Source organism: Ornithodoros turicata, chromosome 6, assembly GCF_037126465.1.
Source record: "Ornithodoros turicata isolate Travis chromosome 6, ASM3712646v1, whole genome shotgun sequence".
NCBI lineage: Eukaryota > Metazoa > Arthropoda > Arachnida > Ixodida > Argasidae > Ornithodoros > Ornithodoros turicata.
This window is the reverse complement of record NC_088206.1, coordinates 53,047,821-53,069,720: the sequence shown is the minus strand read 5'-3', so window position 1 is coordinate 53,069,720 and position 21,900 is coordinate 53,047,821. Positions and strand designations below refer to the sequence as shown.

Below are 21,900 nucleotides of genomic sequence, written 5' to 3'. Positions count from 1 at the left end.
TCTCACTTTTGAGCATGGCCGCTTCTGAACTCGGCCAGTGAGAAATCCATATACATGTCCGGATCAGTGACTATGGGCGCAGCTTGAATCCGTTCGACTAACGTAGTCACACGGGAAGAAAACCATGTTGAACTTGCAGCCTTCGAAGGAGCGGCAATGGTGTTGCAGAAGGCCTGAGCCACCGCTGCTGCTGTCTCGGGTTCGGTCCTCTCCTGGGCCGGATAATGTCACCTATAGGGCTCTCCGCAACCTTGATCAGAAATGTGTGAAGTATCTGCTGGAGGTATTTAATAGATCATGGAGGTCAGGGAAAGTACCCGACAGTTGGAAGCGCGCACGTGTTATTCCGCTATTGAAGCCAGGCAAACCACCATCGCAGCTCTCCTCCTTTCGACCAGTGAGCCTGACTAGCTGCCTTGGGAAGTTGATGGAGCGCATGGTACTCGCTAGACTGGAGTGGTGGCTCGAACATCGCCGCGTCTTCCCGGAAGAAATGTCAGGCTTTCGACGGCACAGAGCAGCAATAGACTCGGTACTCGATTTAATCACTTCTGTGGAAGACGCAAAGGTGCGCAAGAAGACTGTGCTGGCTGCCTTTCTCGATGTTAGGCGGGCGTACGATACTGTCAGCCACGCTTCTGTCCTCCATGGCCTTGTTGATGCCGCCCTGCCTTTCAGAGCTCTCTCATGGCTTACTGATTTCCTTCATGGACGGGAACTGTTCGTCCGCACAAGCCAGGGGGATACAGACTTTGTCAAGTTGACCCATGGGGTGCCTCAGGGAAGTGTTCTGAGCCCCATCTTATTCAACATTGTTATGGCTGGCCTTCGAGGTTGCGTCGGTAGGAAAGTGGCTATCTCCATCTATGCTGATGGCATTTGTATCTGGACCACCGGTAAATCCCGTCCTGCCCTCCAGCGACGCCTCCAACTCGCTCTCGATGCTATCCAGCAGTACCTGTCCCTGGCGGGCTTAGACATATCGACGGAAAAGACAGTAGTAATTCCTTTTACAAGGCGGAACATGAGGCCCTTCCAGCTTTCCGTTGCAGGCATACCGTTGAAGCACGTGTCTCACCATAGGTTCCTCGGTCTCACTGTTGATTGCAGGCTCCCTTGGCGGAGGCATATTGCAAGCTTGGAGATCAAGATCCACCGTTGGATTGCAGTGATCCGTCGCTTGGCAGGCATGAGATGGGGCAGTGACACGAGCTCTCTGTTGGCCGTCCACAGGGCTTAGGTTCGAGGGTCCCTCGCGTATAGTTTGCCGGTGCTGAATGGCCTGCCGACATCTTCTGATCATAAGCTGCAGTGCCTCCTGGCGCGAAGCCTCCGTGTGTGCCTCGGCGTCCCCCGAGCAGCAGAGACCCGAGCAGTTATTGCCGAAGCGAGGGACACCCCGCTGAAGGTTCTTCGCTACGGTGAGACCTGCCGACTTTTTCTCCGCCATCCCATCATCGGCGGCACCTGCTCGTTTCGAAGATCTTGAGGCGCAAGCACTGCAAGGTCCGCTCGGTGATGACTCAGCTGAAGCCTAGCGTCCCGCGTTTCGTAGTGAAGACAGTGGCTCCCAGTGCCCCTCCATGGTCTCTGTCAAGCCCAGTCACCTGCCTAACTGTTCCTGGCCTGCATGGAAGGAAAAGGGATACAGCCCCGTGTGTCGCCAAGCAGCTTACCCTGGGCATGATGAACGACAACTACACGGCGTCAACGTTAGTTTTCACTGACGGGTCATCTACTCGGGGTGGATCGTCCTCGGCATTTGTCATTCCATCCCAGTCAGTCTCCTGTGTGTAAGATGGTGCATGAAAGAATGAATCTTTATTGTCGTCGTCGTCTACACAACAGTCTGACTTCCTCTTCGTCAGTCGTAACCCATGTTACATCCCCCTTTCCAAGATATAAACAAACAAAAAAAAAGAAAAAGAAATGTACGTGTGTATATATAGAGAGAGACAAAAAGAAAAAAGAAAAAAAAAGATTACAGAACAACAAAAACCTAACTTAGTCGTTTTCTGGGTAGCGTTTAGGATGCCTCCTTTCACGGTTTGACCTCCTGTATGAGGTTTCAGCTTCAGCTCTTTGGCTCTGGTGATTTGTTCCTGCTGTTTCAAGAACTTTCTCTGTTCTTGGTTCGTTGGCTTGAGTTACAGGTGCTGTGGATGTTCTCGCTTCTCGAAGGTGTTCTCGGGTGCGAACACAAGACTTTTCAGGAGTCTGTACAATGTACGATCTCGGTGTTTTGGCTTTGCCTACAACAACCGCTGGCGCCCACGTCTTGCTGAAGGTGTCGTAGAGTGTGACGTTGGAGTTTCTTTCAAGATCCGGTGTGCTCTTGGAGGATCGATCGTAGTAGAACTTTTGCTGTCTTCGTATTTCTTCCAGCCTTCTTTTTACCGCTGTGGGTGGAACGACTCGCGGTTCTAATTGCTTTGCACTCGTGGGAAGGAGAGTCCTTGCCGTTCTACTCATGAGTCGTTGTGTTGGTGACTTGAGAATGTTATCTCTTGGAGTGTTCCTCCACTCCAGGATTGCGTAGAAAAATTCGTCCTCAGTTTTTGTCTTCCGCAGAAGTTGTTTTGCTTGGCGCACCGCTCTTTCGGCCATCCCATTTGATCTTGGGTGGTATGGGCTGGAGTAGACGTGTTTCACTTGCATTCTGGTTAAGAAGTCGTTGAATTCTGTGCCGGAAAACGGTGGACCATTATCGGTAATCAAGGCAATTGGCAGGCCATGTGTTGCGAATGTCGTCCTACAAAACTTGATGATGGTACTTGCAGTTGTGGTTCCCAACTTTTTGACTTCGAAGAAGAAGGAATAAAAATCCACCATCACAACGTATTTTTCTTGATTGTGAGTAAACAAGTCCATTGCGACACGTTCCCATGGTAATGTGGGGACTTCGTGGCTGAGTAATGGCATCTTGATGTTCTTCACTTGATATTTTTGACATTGGCGACATTCGTTGTACTCTCGTTCGATGTCCGCATTCATTTCGGGCCAAAATACTGTCTCTCGCGCCCTTCTTTTCATTTTCTCTACTCCTGCGTGCGCAGCATGAAGCAACTTAGTTACAGTCCTCCTTAATTTGCTTGGTACTATGATTCGGTTTGATCGAAGCAATATTCCGTCTTCGAGATGAATGTCCTCTTGATAGGACCAATACTGCTTAGCTAGACGATGCACGTTGTCTTTTGTAGTGGGCCACCCTGAGGTCGTATACTTGTTGAGCTGTTGTAACTCGTCATCTGTATGGGTCGCTTCCTTGATATCGCGAAGCCTTTCTTGTGAGACAGGCACGAATTCCAGAGCATTCACGTATACCTTTTCTTCAAGTTCGACCATCCTCTGGGTGTCTGGAAACCTTGACAAAGCATCCGACAGAACTTGTTCCTTTCCTGGCCTGTACTTTACTTCGATCGAGTAGGCTTGTAGTAAGAGCCGCATACGCTGAAGCCTCAGTGGGCACTGATGAAGTGGCTTCTTGAAGATATTCTCCAGAGGTTTGTGATCCGTTTCCACCGTCACTACACTGTGTCCCAATAGGTACTGGCGAAACTTTGTGCATCCATGAACTATCGCCAGCATTTCTTTTTCTATTTGAGCGTAGTTCTGCTGAGTCTCAGTCAACGTTCTCGATGAATAGCTGAGAGGCTTGCCATCTTGCAGTATCACTGCGCCAACACCGGTCTCGCTTGCATCTACCGATAACGTGATCGGTTTGGTCGGCGTATAGTATGCTAGTACGGGTGCCATCGTTAGACCCTTTTTTAGGTCTTCAAAGGCTTGTTGGTGGCTCTCAGCCCATACCCACGCTACGTCCTTCTTCAGTAATTCTCGTAGTGGCGCTGCCCTTTCTGATAACCGCGGGAGAAACTTGGACAGGTAATTAATCATTCCCAAGAATATTCTGAGTCTTCTGACGTTGGTTGGCTCCGGAATTGCTTCTATGGACTTTGTTCGTTCGGGGTCTATCTTCACGCCGTCAACCGTGAGAAGATGTCCGAGATACTTCACTTCGCTTTTTCCAAAGTGGCACTTTTTAGGGTTCAGCTTGAGATTGACTTCTCGACACCTCTTCAGCACGTTCCGAAGGTTTTCATCGTGATCTTCCTTTGTGTCACCCCAGACAAGGATATCGTCCATGACGACTTGCACCCCTTTCAAATCATGCAAGATCTCGTGCATTATTCGCTGGAAAACTTCAGGAGCCGTGCATATACCAAAAGGCATTCTGTTGAAGCGGTAGCGCCCAAACGGCGTGCTCATAGTACAGAGCTTAGAACTTGTAGGATCGAGTAGTATTTGCCACTACCCAGAAGCAGCATCAAGTGTCGAAAACCACTTCGGATGACCAACTTTTTCCACTACATCTTCTAACGTCATCATAGGATAGTGTTCTCGCAATAAGGCCTTGTTGAGGTCGACTGGATCAATGCATATCCTGACTTTGTTTGGTTTAACCACCACCACCATGTAGCTTGACCATTCTGTTGGTCCCTCAACCTTTGAGATAACACCATCCTGCTCCATCTTCTTCAATTCTTCGTATACTTTCTGTCTCATAGCGACTGGAACCTTCCTGGCTGGCCGAACGACGCCTTGCACTCCAGGCTTTAATTTCATGCTGTACACGACGTCTTTTACTTTTCCCAATCCGTGGAAAATATCGTCGTACGGTTTTGCTACTGGATATTGCACTTGAGGATTGGTATCTGTCTCTGATATCGTTTCAATTCGTTTTAGCAGTCCGAGTCGTTCACACAACGATCCACTGAGTGTAGTGGGCACGTCTTCCTGTACCACGTAGAAGTCTTCAGTAATACAACGACCAGCATTCTGCACCTGTAGAGCCACTTTCCCTACAGCTTTCTTTCGGTGTCCGAAGAACGTACTGAGCGTTGTTGAGCAGTTCTTAACCTTCTTTGGAGTAAGCAACTTCACCAGTCTTGATGGAATAACTGAACAGTTGGCTCCAGTATCCAATTTGCAGTGCACGTCGTCTTGTTCAATTCGCAATCTAATTGACCAGCGATCATGCTTCCTTACGCCCCCGATTGACAAATGATTCAAGAAATAATCCTCGTCGCTGTCATCTTCGGTGTGCGGACTACTTTGTAGTTGCCTCACCCTCTCCCTTTCATGGGTCTTGCGAGTAGCTGCCGGTTTCCTTGTGTGACCCCTCATTATGTGCTTCGTTCTGTGCTCTTCAGGTGGGTTGCGACAAACTTTGGCGAAGTGGTTTAAGGTCCCACACTTGCTGCAGATCTTGCCTGCTGCAGGGCAATAATTAGTACGGTGCTCCAGGTATCCACATCTGGGGCAGTGCGGGGTCTTCCGTTGCAGGAGGTTTACAGCTGCACATGCCTCGGACTTTCTTTCGTCGCTCGAAATCTCTTTAAACTGTTCTTGTGACCGCTCTTTTATGCGGCACCTTTCGAGAACTTTCTCGTAGGTCGGGTTTTCAGTTATCAACTTCTGTTGCAATTGTTTATCGTTCGTCCCCAGTACAATTCTGCTCTTAAGCATCCGGTTTTCGAGATCTCCATATTCGCAGTTGCGTATCATTGCTTTCAAATCCGTGAGCCAGTCATCGAAACGCTCATTCGGTTTCTGGTCTCGTTTACCGAAGACATACTCATGGTAGGTAAGATTTTCAGCGGGCTTCAGGTAGGATTGAAACTTTTCCTTGAGCACTTTCAGCTTCTTTTTATCGTCTTCGCAGTCGAACGCGAACGTGTTGTAAATTCTCCTACCTTCTTCTCCGATGCAAATCAGAAAGGTGGCTGCCTGCACGTTGTCAGTCTGCTGCGCGAGGTGTGTCGCCATCGCAAATAAGTCGAATTCCATGATCCACTTTTTCCATTCTTGCCAGGTGTCGGCCGCAGTTGTGTCCAGGGCTTTGGGAGGCGGTAGTAAACTTGACATCATGACGGGATTGAGGTGTTGTCCGGGGCTGGACTCGCCGTTTCCATCGGCCATTCCAAAATCGAATGCTTCGCAGCTCGCGACACTTCTGACACCATGTAAGATGGTGCATGAAAGAATGAATCTTTATTGTCGTCGTCGTCTACACAACAGTCTGACTTCCTCTTCGTCAGTCGTAACCCATGTTACACTGTGGTCACCGTCTTTCTCACAGAACATCGTCTACGTGTACCGAGCTTTACGCCATTCTATTTGCTATGCAAAAAATATCAGCCAGTCCAGCTCAGTCCTGGGTCGTCTTTACAGACTCAAGACCCGCGCTCCAGTGTGTGGCCAACTTGGGGATACGTGGACTCCTCGGTCCTGTTGTCTTTGACATCCTGCAAGCTTATAAGAAGGCGACCATTGTAGGGCACACTGTAATATTGCAGTGGATCCCCGGACATGTCGGTATCAGCGGCAACGAAGAAGCAGACAGAGCCGCATTGAACGCCCATCAGCACGCAGCATTTTCCCCGATAATGATGTCGTCGGGCGACCGAAAACACCTCCTCTTGACTCTCACCGGTCCCAAGATGCAGGCTCAGTGGGAACACGACATAGCTCACTCCCTTCTCTCTGATGTAGACCCTACGCTTTCTCTCGTCCTTCCTCCGCGACTACCGCGCCCATTAACTGCTCTCTTCCACCGCATGAGGCTCAACGTTGCCTTTACACCTGCCTTTCAACACCGTCTCGGCTCCACCTCGTCTTCCCTCTGCCCCACTTGTGGAGTGCACGGCGACCTCAGCCACGTCATACCACATTGACTCTTTCCGTCCCATTGCCCTCACCAGCTGTATAGGGAAGACATGATTTTCACACGTCTCAGTTGGTTCCTTGGGACTGCTGAGTATTTCCCGGAAGTGATGGCGGGTTTCCGTCCGGGCCGCAAGGGTGTCCGCTCAGCGCTGGACTGTGTCGTCACCCTAGGCAGCCAGGCACAACAAGCCAAAGCAGAGGGATTATTGACTGCCGCTGTGTTCCTCGACGTAAAGAAAGCCTACTACAGCGTTTACCATGCTGCCATTCTTGACGCTCTTGCTGCGGCTCAAGTTGGCGGCTGCCCTCTGCGGTGGATACAATACTTTTTATCAGGCCGCTATCTCTTCGTGCGCACCGCTGATGGTGACACCACCAAGCACTACGTGACCCGTGGGGTCCCGCAGGGCAGTGTCCTTAGCCCCCTCCTCTTTAATCTTATCATGGCTTCCGCTTACCCCGTTGCTCCCTGCTCATACATCAATCACGATATACGCCGACGACATCTGCATCTGGACTTCTGCAACCCGTTGAGATACGATCCAGCGCCAACTGCAACGGTCTCTACACGCGATTATCACCTATCTTGCCTCCCGTGGCCTAACAGTCTCCACGGCGAATACTGTTGCAATGGCGTTCTCGTGCAAATGCTTCCACAGGTATCCGCTCTACCTTGACGGCTTCCCTCTGACTTTTGCCACGTCGTGCCGATAACTAGGTCTAATACTTGATCGCGACCTAACGTGGTCCCGCCATGTGAAGATGATTACCACAAAGGCGGCTGCCTCAGTTCACGTCCTCAGACGTATCGCTGGTGCGTCCTGGGGTCCGTCCTGCTCTGATCTTCATCGCGTCCCTCAGGCCCTCGTGTTGGGGACACTGCGCTACAGCTTCCCTATCTTGCATGCCCTCAGCCAAACACAGGAGCGCGAGCTATTTAACATCCACGCCCGCGGCCTTCGCATTTGTCTGGGAGTACCACGAACATCAGAGACTTACTGTACTTTTGCTGAAGCACGGGAGACGCCTGTTCTCCTTCTGCGGGATGCTGATACCCTTCGAGTATATACTCTCTATCTCACCAGTCACTCTCACCACTATCTTTGCCATATTGACGACGACTGCCCTGACTCAGCTTTCGACAAGGCCTTCGCCCGCCTGAAGGATCATCTTCCTTCCTCCTCAACCACTCCCTCTTATGCGCCAGCAATGTGGACCTTTGCACGTCCTGATATCTGCTGCACCATTCCCGGTCTTCAGCGCAAGCGTGACACTCCCGCACCTGTAGCCCTCCAACTCGCTCTCGATTTTCGGCACTCCACGTATCAGAACCGTCGCCAGGTATACACGGACGGCTCAGTCACGGCAGACAGCTCGAGCGCTGCATTTTATATCCCTGATAGTGACTTTCAGCAAGCCTTTGCCCTCCCATACCCAATGTCCTCTATGGAAGCAGAACTCCTCGGCATCCTGTCGGCTCTACAGCACTTGCTCGGTCTGCCGGCTGCACAGTGGGTCGTTCTGACTGACAGCAAGGCTTCACTGGATCTGCTGCTCTCTTTTCGCCCCAGCACCATATGCACTCTCCACGCGCTCATACTGCAAGCTCTGACACAACTCGCGGCTACTGGTCATTCTGCGACGCTTCATTGGATCCCGGGACACGTAGGCCTTCTTGGTAACACCCGTGCAGACACAATAGCAAGACACGCAACATCTACCAGAGCTCTGCCTGCCACCCCTCTGCCCCTAACGATCTCTGCCTGCTCCCTGCACATTCGCCGGTGGTGCTGTGTCCGTACCCGGCAGTCCCGAGCGGACTCACCATCATCATTTCGTACGTCTCATTGACCCCCTGCAGGACTTTACTATTGCCTGCCGTTGCAATAGAGCTGAAGAATCACTCCTCCACCGTCATCGAATGAATGTTGCACGGACACCCTCACTCCTGTATAAAATGCGCCAGACGAACTCCCCCAATTGCGCAACTTGTTGTGTGGAAGCCGACATTCAGCATTGCCTCCTATCCTGCGACCGGTACCTCTCACAAAGACTCATCCTCCAACGCCACTTGCGACAACTTGGCTACCCTAACGTCACTTTGGCCACCCTGCTTGGCCCGGTCCTGGACAACCAGGGGGCAGTTACGACTACCCTCTTGAGCTTTCTGAGTGCCACCGGCCTCTCGACCAGCCTCTAAGAGCCTTTTGCGTGTCTGTGTGTGTGTGTTTGTTTCCTTTCTTTCTTTCTTTTGTCGTTTTCTTTTTGTGGAAGGAATAGCAAGTCGGCCTATGTCTGACTAAGCTTCCCCCGCTTTTTTTTTCAATAAACATATCTCCCCCCCCCCCCCCCCTAGAGACGAAGCCTGTGCATCAGCGACGCAAAATGGCGAGGCACACGAGAAGGCATGGTGAAGCCAAAGTCAGGGTCCACTTCACGCATCAGAACTCTTGATGCAACGTCACGAGACCATTGCGTATGTGGGAGAGGCCTCACCACATCATTTAGGAAGGTTCGTCTGTCGCCTTTAGGGAGGGTAATCCGCACGCTTGATCGGGAATGATATGCAGCTGCTGCAGCCTCGTCATCCTCTTCATTGCCGCTGATGCCGCTGGAAGTAGATAGAGTGCCCGCTGATCTCAAGACGGCTTAGTTTCTCCAGTATTTCCACACCCACTGGCGCAAGTGATCCACGAATACCCATGTTCGCTATACACTGGAGAGCTGCCTTGGAGTCGCAGTATATCACCAAGCTGCTGAAAACGACGGATGGAATGTGTTTGATGAAGAACAAAATGGCATGCAGCTCTGCAGACGTGGATGAGGTGCGGTGCGAGAGACGGTATGCGTGGCACGACGACATAGTCGGAATTGTAAAGGCAGCAGTGGAGCATTGTAAGTTGGTCGACCCATCTGTGAATACTGCAGTGTGCGAAGGGTAACGGCACTGCATCATGTCTAGCGCAAGTTGTTTCAACACGGGTGCTGCAACGTGATTCCTCTTGCTCTTGAGCCCAGGAATGGTAGTATAGATTGAAGTTCTTGAAAAGACCCACGGAGGGAACCTGGGTACGACTGATCTGCCAACAAAAGCCGGTAGCAACGGCTTTACAGCAGCGATGCAGCGAGAAATGTTGCTCTGCCTCCGCCTTTTGAGCTTCGAAACAAAGGGGTGACGATGGTGTTCCGCGACGAGGCGTAGATAATGGCGCACAGTTTCTCTGAGACGTAAGACCTCTACTGGCAGCTCGCGGGCCTCTGCCACCACCATGCGGGTTTCAGCGGCGCGAGATACACCGAGGCAGATCCTCAAGCTTCTGGCCAACATACACCGAAGCCTCTGTTCAGAAGTTCTTGAGATGCCGTGTAAGACCGGGAGGCTGTAGAGAATGGTTCCTCGTACCAATGCCCCATGAACCGATAGGAGCGCTTCCTGATCAATCCCCCATGCAGCGCCAGTGAAGTGAGGAATGACATTGGTCCAGCGTTGAACTTTCGCTTCCAGGTACCTGATATGGGCGCTCCACGAGAGATTGGCATCCAAGATAACACCCAGGAATTTATGACACTTCACTTGGCTGAGTGTATTATTGCGTAGCGAAAGAGGGAATTGCTCATACGTTTCCGCGTGAACGGGAGCACAACCGTCTTCTCAGCCGAGATGTCCATGCCAGCCTTGGTGAAGTAATGCTGAACAGCATCCAACGAATTTTGAAGGCGGCGTTGAATCGCTGGCCTTGATTTACCGGTGGTCCAAACGCACACATCGTCTGCATATACAGAGAGCTGAACTTTGCGATGAACGCAACGCTTGATATCCGCCATAACCAAATTGAAGAGGATGGGACTTAATACACTTCCTTGAGGAACGCCTTGGACCAAAACCGATTTTTGCGTGTCACCGTCTCGAGTGTGGACGAGCTCATACTGCAAACTCTCACACAACTCGCGGCTACTGACCATTCTGTGACGCTTCAGTGGATCCCGGGACATGTAGGCCTTCTTGGTAACACCCGCGCAGACACAATGGCGAGACACGCAACATCTACCAGAGCTCTCCCTGCTACCCCTCTACCCCTAACGACCTCTGCCTGTTCCCTGCACATTCGCCGGTGGCGCTGTGTCCGTACCCGGCAGTTCCGAACGGACTCTACCTCATATGATCATTTCTTACGTCTCATTGACACCTGCAGGACTCTACTATTGCCTGCCGTTGCAATAGAGCTGAAGAGCCACTCCTCCATCGTCTTCGAATGAATGTTCCGCACACGCCCTCACTCCTATATAAAATTCGCCAGACGAACTCCTCCAATTGCACAACTTGTGTCGTGGAAGCCGACATTGAATACTATCTATACTATACTGCAACCAGTATCTCTCTCAACGACTCGTCCTCCAACGCCACTTGCGACAACTTAGTCACCCCAACGTCTCTTTGGCCACTCAGCTCGGCCCGCTCCTGCACAACCAGGGGGCGGTTACGACTGCCCTTTTGAACTTTCTTGATGCCTCCAGTCTCTCGACCAGCCTGTAAGCCCCCCCCCCCTTTTGTGTGTGTGTGCGTGGTTTTTGTTTTGCTTAATTGTTTTTTTTTCTTTTTAAGAGGAATAGCATGTCGGCCTAGGCTTGACTAACCTTTCCACCCCCTTTTTTTTTCCAGTAAACATATCTCACATTCCCGATTTTATGGAGAAATTGGCGCACGTACGGGACATTCAGACTGAACCTGTGCAAGGGCGTCTGGATAGACTAAGGTAACGTGGAGAAGCTGATTTCCCTGTTTCAAGCTCTGCACGGGACATGAATACGTTTTCAGTCATTAAAAGTAGAGTAAGGTATAAGACCATAGTTCCATATAACACATGGTCTTTCAAGCACCAGATATATGACCCTTAAGAACACGTCTTGTTTATTGAAATTCCTCGGTCCGAACGACCTACAGTAACTGTTTATCCGAGCGAGATTTCAGATCCGAAGAAAGAAATACTCGGTGAAGGTCCAATTCTGAACCCTGTGCCCAGTAACTTCACTTCCAGCCCTTCCGCTCCTGCAGCTACCCCAGTTTCCACTCCGAGGCCCAGCTTGAGATGAACGGGGCCAGCACTGGCAGAAGCGCTTCCTACAGAGGCTCCGGCCATCGCCCGCACTCCTGTCGCACTGGCTTCAGCAACAGCAAAAGCATTGGGGCCTCTGGCTTCCGCATCAAACACACTGTACTCAGCCCTAGCCAGGCCAAGGCCAGCTTCGGCGAAAGCTCCAGCCTTCGGGATGCGCTTCCCAGGCTCGTTTTCACCTCCGTATGCATACGTTCCACTTTTAGCATAAGTGTCTTCCGTATAAGCATCGGCTGCTCTGTCCGCTGTGTCAATCATATTAATGGCGCCGCCTAATCCCGCAGAGGCTGACGCCATTGAAACTGTCGGTCTTCTGGTTGTTTCATGCTGCGTAAACACCTTCCCTGGTCTCTGCACAACCGACGCTACCTTGTGAGGAACGTGCGTTATCTTATCACCCTTAACTGAAGCTACAATTCCACTTCCAAGTTCAGTCGATGATTTCCAGCTGTGGCTTCCCGAAGGTCCACGTGCGCTATCCATTAGTTCTCTCGTTCTCTGTAATGAGATCATTGACCAAAATTGAGCTCCTCTAGCAACGCGCAGTGCATCCGAGAGACTTTGACCTTTTTGGCTGGTTCATGCCGACATACTCTTTCTTTCCTTCTTTTTTTTTAAATCATAATTTGCAGCGCGTCTGAAAGTTCTTGAAAATGATGTCTTACCGTCATGAAAGCTCGAATTTGCACAACGTATTTCAGTTTATATTCTCTTATATCGCATTTACATGTGGGTTTGGTCGAGCAAAAACGGTGCACAGAGCTGCTGGACGCGCCCGCTACCGCTAACAGAGAAGAAGCCATTAACAAATAACGTTCAGCAGCGTCCTGGCACAGTATTCTTGTAGCACTAGGCATTATCAGCACTTAGTTATGCTGGAACAATTAACGCGCACAGAAAGTGTTTGGATGCATATGTCACGCTGCATATGGAGATCTAAAAATGAAGGAAAAATAGGAAATACCACGGATGCAACAATATTTACATTGAGGTAGTTATCCTGCCTAGTTCTCTCCGTGAAATTCCTGCAATAAGTTTTGTATCGAAATGAAGCTCCTCTTCGTTTATGGTGTTCAGAAATTATTCGGAGGGATGCTTCCCGAATACTGTCTACCAGAGCCGGCGTCTACTTTTCGCCATCGTGGGGACAATTGGGATATTTGGGCCCCACGCATTCTTGATTTTCTGTCTCTGCTCCGTCGTCCTAAAACGCCATCTTCCTGCTGGAAATGTGTCTTTCTGGCGCTGTTTCATGCGGGGAAGCGGGAACCTGCCCCCTCCCCTCCCCCTACTACCTGCCGAACTCAGTTTCCTATCAAAAGCGCATCACGTCACGTGAATTGTTCCAATATCATAGATTCGCCGAATCATAAATTGCTAAGGTGAAATCGGAACTCTCACTGTTACCACCAAATACAGGATTTGAAGGTCCGTACCTCAAGAGATGTTCTGATGACACGAAAGTCGGAGCCGCTGTATAGTACCAAGCCTCTACACAGCAGCAGGGTACAACTCGCCCGGGTGGAGGTGCCACGCAGTACGGGGGCGTCTACGAGACTTGAATCATATCGGGGGTGAATACGTGACTTGAACGTGACTACGTGACTTGAATTATATCATATATATGTACATAGTTCCGCGTCTGAAGCACCTGCGAGGCAACATGTCCCATTGCCTCCCGGCGTCAAGCAAAGCGATTGATAAGAGGCAAGCATATCGTGTACCAGGAACTTATTTTGCGATCTACGCTTTGCTTTGAAATGCAGCTTTTGTCGTGAAATGCATTCGAACCAATTCTGCAAAAGCGTTGCCCTTTTGACTTGTGGAACGCACGGGGGTACGCCTTTTTGTGACAATTAACGTAACTGCATAAGTGGTACAAAAGGGACGTACACCTTCCGCTCTTAACTAGACAGGGGAAGAGCGGTGTCACTCGGGGTGATGGTCGGCTACAGATGCGTACCTACACTCTTAAAAATGAACTTCACCTCATTGCACGCTCCTAGGCAACCATCATCCCGAGTGACATCGCTCACACCTCTGATTTGTTGAAAACGGGAGGCATACGCCTTTTCTGTGACAATTATGAACAGCATAAGTGTCACAGAAAAGGCGTACGCCTCCCGTTTTCAACAAATCACTGCAGATAACGATATCATTCGAGATTATGGTTGGCTAGGAGCGTGCGGTGAAGTTCATTTTTAAGAGTGTAGACAAATATTTCGGGACGGTTCTTTGGGGACTTTACATCGGGGAGAAAGATTCCTCCTCGTTTTCTTCTCCTAAATCCACTTCCTCCAAATCCCCCCCCCCCCCCCGGCAGAGTCATTGCGGTGCGTCCAATGATACAGTTATCTCTTGTAACTTGAGGAGAGAGCGTGGCCTACGCCATTTTGTGATAATTAATGTACTATTCAAATTGATACAAAAAGTGTACACTTCTCATCTGGAACAAATCAGGAGAGATAACTATATAACTCTGAATGGCAGGTATAGTTCTCCGTGAAGCACTGTGTTTTCAGAGTGCACCTTTAGCTTGCTTTCGGCTCGGCGAGTCGCTACACCAATTTACAGCCCTTTCTCACTTGACGTCGACGCCGCCATGGTATCGTTTGATACTTTGAGGACCCACCACTGCAGAGAACGATACCGTTATCATTAGGGCCCGGAATTTTAAGCATTTTTTAGGCATTAAATAAATAAATAACTACGAGACAATTGATGTTCTGAGGCTGGAACACATAGAAAGGACAAATACATACAAAAGCCTCAAGGCCAGAAGATGTGAGTTCGAGTCTTACAGCTTGCTAACCTTTTCAGTGACTTCCATCTTTCATCATAAATAAATACATTTGCCTAAAATGCCTATAGAGGCCCAAATGCGACATTTTCGGGGTTGCCTGCCTTTTGATCGACTCTGTTGAGTTGTGGCATTTTTTAACATTTTTAGATGCCGTAACAGCCTTTTCTAGACCTGTGTTGATGAACAAGGAGACGTATACTATGAGACAAGAATAATCTATACTGGAAGAAAGAAATAAGTTTTAATACGAATTATTTTTTTTTTCAACTAATACTTGCTTACTTCGGTGCAACACAATATGACGCAATACCTTGGCATCGCCAGCCTGTACTACACTCTTAAAAATGAACTTCACCACATAGCACGCTCCTAGCCAACCATTATCCCGAATGACAACGGTCTCGCCCCTGATTTGTTGAAAACGGGAGGAGGAGCCTATTTTGTTCCATTATGCACGGCACAAAATAGGCTCCTCCTCCCGTTTTCAACAAATCTAGGGCGAGAACGTTGTCATTCGGGATGATGGTTGGCTAGGAGCGTGCTATGCGGCGAAGTTCATTTTTAAGAGTGTAGGCGAGCAAACATAGCACCAAGCCCTGTGGTACATCACAATGACGTCTTGAATTCAAGTGCTTTCGCCGCCTCATTGATGTTGCTTTCAGGAATCTGATGTCACAAACAGCCGCTCCGATTCACTATCCGTAATCTCAACCGCGATAATCGCCGAGTTCTTATCGGCGTCATTGCCGAAGCTCCATCACACATTGCATGGAAAGCGTTCCAGCCTTTCTAGCAGTTGTTCCTCTTGTTTTAGCTTCCCTCTTGTTTTACCTTTCTTTCCCCCGCTTTGACCTTGATGCTTGTGACTATACCGTCTTATTACAAGGAAGGCAAAACAAATGAAGGCGGAGACACTTCCTACTCTAGACGCACATGTCGCGCGCGTTTCTATGTGAAGATCAAGCAGGCGGGGCTAAAGCGTAAATTTCATTAATTTTTTTCGACTATTTCTGTCGCGATACTGTGCATAGTTTTTGTTGGGTGTGTGGTTATCCGTGGACGACTTCATATTTCTGTAAAAAAAAGTGAGGTTCGCTTGGCAATATTCAATGTTCAATTGAAAAAATAAACTTCCCGCAATTGAAAATTGTCCAAGGCCTTGCTCAATGGTGGCAAAAGTTTCCCGAAGGTAATTGCCGAAATTCCCACAATCCTCCGGCAAGTACGTCGCCGGTTAGAATTTTTGATCACGTTGGGTGAAACACCCTGTATACACGATGTAAAACCCCGAGACTAGGGAACACGAAGGGACAGACACAAACACGAAGTCATCATCTTCACCAGCTCGCTTGCTAGCCATTTTTTCATTGTCACCCTGTATACGTTACTTTACTTGGGAGTGGTGTCACTGTGTTACTTTTTGAAATTCGCAGCAACGTTAATATTGCGCTGCTTTTTTTTTTGTTTTTTGTGGAGTTGTGTTGGCACAACACTGCGTTCTAGACACCAATATTGGGTAGGACGCTGCGAGTATAACTTATCACTGTAACTAGCTACTTTCCTCAGTTGGTGGTTACAGTAACGAGTTAATTTAGGAAAGTAAATCGTAACTGTAGAGTTTCAGGCTTTGGTGAAAGTAGCCGTAAGATAGCATTACAATTGGGTTACTCAGGTTCTGCCATATTTTCCCACGCGCCCGTTCCTAAAACACCGTTCTATAGGTTCTTTAGAACGTTATAGCGAGAAAGTTCCAGCGGTCTTGTCGGACAAGTTATTAGCGTGGGAAGGAACGAAGCCAGGTAAACGTTGCTCCCGGCACCCTGTGCCGCGCAGATTTCGGGTGCACGTTAAAGGAAACATGGAAGACACTTCGAACATACAGGGTGTTTCAAAAAACGTGTCATTCGGACTTTATAAAAAAAATGGGCGACGGAAAAATACGGGGTAAAGGGCACTTGTGTGGCAACTGATTTTGCCATCTTGCAAAAATATTTTAATTTGATTTTAATTAACATAAATTGAATTTTTTAAACTGAACTCCAAAATTTCCCAACTCAACCTAACGTTTTTTTTACAGAATTAGAGAGCCTGTAGCGAACTTAGACAGATCCACCAAGAAATCCGCTCGATATTGCAAAGGGTACTGCCCAAAAAAAGTCCCGAAGTTGAGGCTTCAGAGTTTCGGGTATTCAACAGCGCACCAAATCAGTCGGAAAAAATGCGCGGAGGGCAGGACATGCTCCTGCCCCCATGAAGCTAGAACAGTTTATCGCCAGACCGGCGTGCAGCACAAGACGCGCAGATAACAAGGCAGGTGACATTCCACTATACGTTGATAAGCGTCAAACAAAAATGATTCCGCCTCTTTTTTCCCGCCCTGTGTTTTTTCGACCTTCCATCTTTCATGGGGGCAGGAGCAGTCCTCCTCTCCACGAATCTTTGCGTCTGATTTGGTGCGCCGTTGAATACCCGAAACTTGGAAGCCGCAATTTCGGGACTTTTTTTGGGCAGTTCCATTTGCAATATTGAGTGGATTTCTTAGTGGATCTGACTAAGTTCGCTAGGGGCTCTCTAATTCTGTAAAAAAAACGTTAGGTTGACTTGGGAAATTTTGGAGTTCAATTAAAGAAATTCAATTTATTTCAATTAAAATCAAATGAAAATAGTTTTTCAAGGTGGCAGATTCAGTTGCCACACAAATGCCGTTTACCCCGTATTTTTCCGTCGTCCCGTTTTTTTATAAGGTCCGAATGACACGTTTTTTGAAACACCCTGTATAGCAATACACATGTTTTACAGCGTCTTATGAACATACTACTTTCAGAAAGTCGTACGTAAAATATTTTATTTGGGAAGCGCGAATTTCGTGAGAAAATTAGTTTACAATAATGCGCGTTGCGGCGAGCCACTCCTGTCGTGTGGTGACGTAAGCTAGCTGAGCTTTTTATTGGCTGCAAAGGATTGTCTGCTATCGAGGACGTGGGACCTGCGATGCAATATACAAGTTTGCAAATGGAAAGAATGGGGAACACAATGCACGCGTCTTCCCATTGGTCAGAGGGCATGACGTCACAGACTGGCTGCCGAGGGAAGGTACTTTTCTGACCCTCGAGATTGACAGCTCTCTTGCGTTGCACTCGTAGTTGTTGTGTTAATGTGCATCCCAAGGCTTGCAATCCTAATTTCTACTCCTCCTGGCATTTTTCTTTTTAGTTCCGTGCTCCTCTAAAAGAAATGCAGGTGGTCGAAAGTATCAGCAGTCCTACATTCTGCTACAGCATGTCGCCACACGTGCACGTATTTCGATAGATCCGCAAAAACACAAGATGGGACCTATGCAGACTGATGGCCATTCATGTGGCTTTATTACTTTTTTTAAGTGTTATCGTCGTAAAAATTTAGCGAAACTCACCGCACGCATTTTCAATGGCCTATCTCACTCAAAACTGTTTTTTTTTTTCTTGTGCCTTCTTTACGCTCACATCACTGCGCACAGGTGGCACCGCCTACGACACATGCTCACGTCGTGCGCTAATCTGCTTTTTCTTTACGCCACCTGTGTGCGGCGATATGAAATTGAATAAGTCACATAAAAAAATGAGTGTACCTGCTTCCTGTGAGAATAAGGCCATCCAAGCTGGGGCGTTGCTTGATTTCTAGTTTTCTTTCTACAGGACGATAACGCTTGAATAAACAGAAAGAAAGATGGGACTTGAAACTGATGGCTATCAGTCGAAGTATGGGGTGACTGCTAAATTCGCCCTGTGCATTTAGTGGCCCAGCTTAGGTGTGAATGTACTCCAAATTGGATGTGTTTGAACTGACGTGAGCGTTCTGACATCCAATCTCGAAAAACAACTTTTGTCTTTGGCCGCAACAAGCATGTAATGTAATCTAACGGTAACTATGAACAACTTCGGTTACTTGTGTTAGCTTAGCTCAATTGGTAATAGCCCTGGACCGCTAATCCAACTTAAGTTACTTTTACTTGCTACCTGTAGCTGTAACTCGATACACTTAAATAAAATTATTTGTAACTAAAATTATTTGTAAATTCGTTTTTAAGAGTGCACCACGGTGCTGACCCCCCTCACCCCCTTTGGATGCACTCCATAGTCTTTGCACACTCTAAAAACTGAACTTCACCGTATAGCAGGCTCTGCGCCAACCATTGCCACGACAGATATGGTTGCCACTTGTGATTTGAACAGAGAGAGGGGCGTACGCCTTTTTGTGTCAATTTGGATATACATGATAATTGGCACAAAAAGGCGTAACCCCTTCTCTCTCTTCGAATGGGGCTAATCGCTTGCATGCGTAACGAGCTAACCAGGGGCGTGGCACTCGTCCAGAAGGGCACGTAAAAAAAAAAAAAAAAAAAGTTCACGGCACTTTTCGCGCGATACGTGAAGGGCGTTGCATACGTCACGGGTAATGTGTCACGTGCCCGCCCTTTTGAATTTCCCGCTAATCGTTAGCTCGTTAGACGTGCAAGCGATAACCCTATCATTCGTGGCAATGGTTGGCGCACAACGTGCTATGCGGTGAAGTTCTGTTTTTAGAGTGTAGGTCGCTTTCACACTCGCACACGTCGAAGTTGCCTCGGTGGTAGAGGGTAAGGATCCGCCGTGCGCGCCGACAGCCGAATTTGCCTCCGCCGCTAATCTTCTTCGGCGCTCCAGTAGCTCTCTCGATCGCCCGGTGCTGGAGCTTGGGGGCTTTTTTGGGTTCATCTCGAACAGCCCTTTGTTCTGGTTTTCGTTTCCTTCTATTCTGGTCATATTTTAGCTTCATATATGCCGACATTCTGGCGAAATTTTGATATTTCAAATTTGCAAATTTATAAAATTTTGGTTATTGTTGTCGAAGCCAATATCGCTTAAGGTCCAGCTAGAACCTCTCAAGCGCTTTCCAACGACACCTCAATCGGCGTCTTTTGCTTCACGCATTCGCGAGATAGACTGCCCGCAAGGTAGGCGTACCCTTATATTTGCATCGCACGCGCCCGCCACGCTCAGAGATTGCGTCAGCCGTCGCAATGACCTTGTTAGCTAGAATATTACACGTATAAGCTATCTGGATTTAGCCGGTTTGTTGCTATCGGTTTATTACTCACCGAGTTATCGCGCCGGTCAAATTCGAAATTCGATAATTTCGTTGCATCGTAAATTTTGACCTGGCTACCAAACCGAACTTACAGACGTTTTCACGTAAAAAAACTTCTTCTACAGCGCAGTTTCCTTCTCCTTCTTCATGGTCTCGACGAGTGCCCCACCTCCTGCACTCGATCACTCACGTCTAGCAGGGACACGTGAAGTACAGATTTCTCGTGAAGCAGCAATCACATAGCTCATTCGCGCACATCCGTTTCTTCGTTTTCACCCAGCTCTCCCGACTCGCTCACTATTTTACGGCCTCGACGGACAGACACCGATAGCGGCGCAGCAAGCTCTCATTCACTGGATGGTAGTTCCCCATTTCTTCTTCTTTTTTTTTTTTTTTTTCAGACCGTGCAACTGAATAGTAACAAGTAGATTCTGTAATGGGCAGTCGACGATAACAACCTCCTCTCCACGCGTAACGAGCAAATCTGGTCTGAGCCTGGTATTACCCACCAACTGATTTTCGCCTGTGATGGAGAGTCGAGCTGAAGCGGCCCTCTTTATCCGTTCCAGTACCTCGCTGTGTCTTTTCGCCTCACTCAGGCGCGTGCAGTGGTGCAGAACATGGGGGAGGCTTTCGTCTTCATACCAGCACCATCGGCACATCTTGTCACCTCCTGTCATCCACGTTTTTGCACCATTGAGCGGCAACAGGTTTAGCCTTGTTTTATGAGTGGCATTCGCGGAATCTGGTGCAGAGCCACAAATGGACCAAGTGGGAGCTTGCAAACAGCAACGCTTTCCGTCACTTTTCCTTGGTTTTTAAGCTTATGTAGTTTTTTTTTGTTTTTTTACTTTTCGCGATTTTCCAATGTGTTCACGAATCTTGAACGTTACCTTGCGCATGAGAGTTGGTGTAAAGCAGTCTGACCGCAGGCGAGGTATAGCGCCCGTCATCCCGCTTGTACCTATATTCTTCGAGACACCTTCCTCGCCTCGGTCCATATGCTACATACCTGTGACGGTGAGTCTCTAAAATTTACTTGTATTCTCCCGATAAAGAGGCCTCCATATCTGCCGAGGAAAACTGACTGACGCAGCCTCACTTCTGTGGTTGCCCTACTGTGAAGCACCTCACTCTTAAAAATGATGGTGGTGGTGGTGGTGGTGGTGGTGGTTATAGGGCTTGCCGTTGTCGGCCTCACGTATGTGGGCAACGTCACGACTCACTCCCTGGGGAAATGTGCGTCCTGGGCCGACTTCTAAGGGAGCTGTGCCGACGTATGTCTGAAAGCGTCTGAGGAAAACCCAGGAAAAACCCCAGACTGCACAGCCGGCACCGGGATTCGAACCCGGGTACCTCCCGGGTACCTCTTAAAAATGAACTTCACCACCTAGCACGCTCCTAGCCAACCATCATCCCGAATGACAACGTTCTCGCCCCTGATTTGTTGAAAACGGGAGGCGGAGCCTATTTTGTGACATTATGCACGGCACAGAATAAGCTTGGCCTCCCGTTTTCAACAAATCAGGGGCGAGAACGTCGTCATTCGGGATGATGGTTGGCTAGGAGCGTGCTATGTGGTGAAGTTCATTTCTAAGAGTGCTGCCACCTTCTTAATCTCCATAGCCGCGGTTACATGAACCCGGCAGAAACGGGTGGAGTTGACTTATCGCACCTCCTCACATCAATCCTCCCTAGACGATTGGTTGACACGGCCTGATGGGAGAGAATTTACTGCGATAAACCAGCTCGACCCGCTTTTGTCGAGTTCATGGAAACGCGGCTCATGTCAGGTAACACTAATAACTTAAAAGCATTTAGCTCTGCCGCCAACGGTATGGAACATGGGTCCGCTCTTGCACTCCCGCATGTTTATAGTCGTTGCATCTAGTCGTTAATCCTCTGTCGCAATTTGTCTGGGCTCTTGGCAACAGGTGTTAGATGGTCTGCACATGCAATAATACACTCTTAAAAATGAACTTCACCGCATAGCACGCAACTAGCCAACCATCACCTCGAACGATATCGTTATCTGTCCTGATTTGTTGGAAACGGGAGGCGTACGCCTTTTCTGTGACACTTATGCTGTTCATAATTGTCACAGAAAAGGCGTACGCCAAATCAGGGCAGATAACGGTATCATTTGAG

At 48.7% G+C, this 21,900-nt stretch overlaps 1 protein-coding gene and 1 long non-coding RNA gene across 2 annotated transcripts; both read right to left on the bottom strand.

Annotated features, from left to right (window-relative positions):
- Positions 1 to 4,311: 4,311 nt before the first annotated feature.
- On the bottom strand, positions 4,312 to 5,982 carry LOC135398631 (uncharacterized). The gene has a single exon (XM_064630017.1). It carries the CDS (start codon positions 5,980 to 5,982, stop codon positions 4,312 to 4,314), a length of 1,671 nt encoding a protein of 556 aa, XP_064486087.1.
- A 5,629-nt stretch (positions 5,983 to 11,611) lies between these two features.
- Positions 11,612 to 13,372, bottom strand: LOC135398040 (uncharacterized). Its single transcript, XR_010423965.1, has 2 exons — positions 13,280 to 13,372; positions 11,612 to 12,341 (listed from the first exon to the last, which is right to left on the bottom strand). It is a non-coding gene; the product is annotated as an uncharacterized LOC135398040 (long non-coding RNA).
- Positions 13,373 to 21,900: the final 8,528 nt, after the last annotated feature.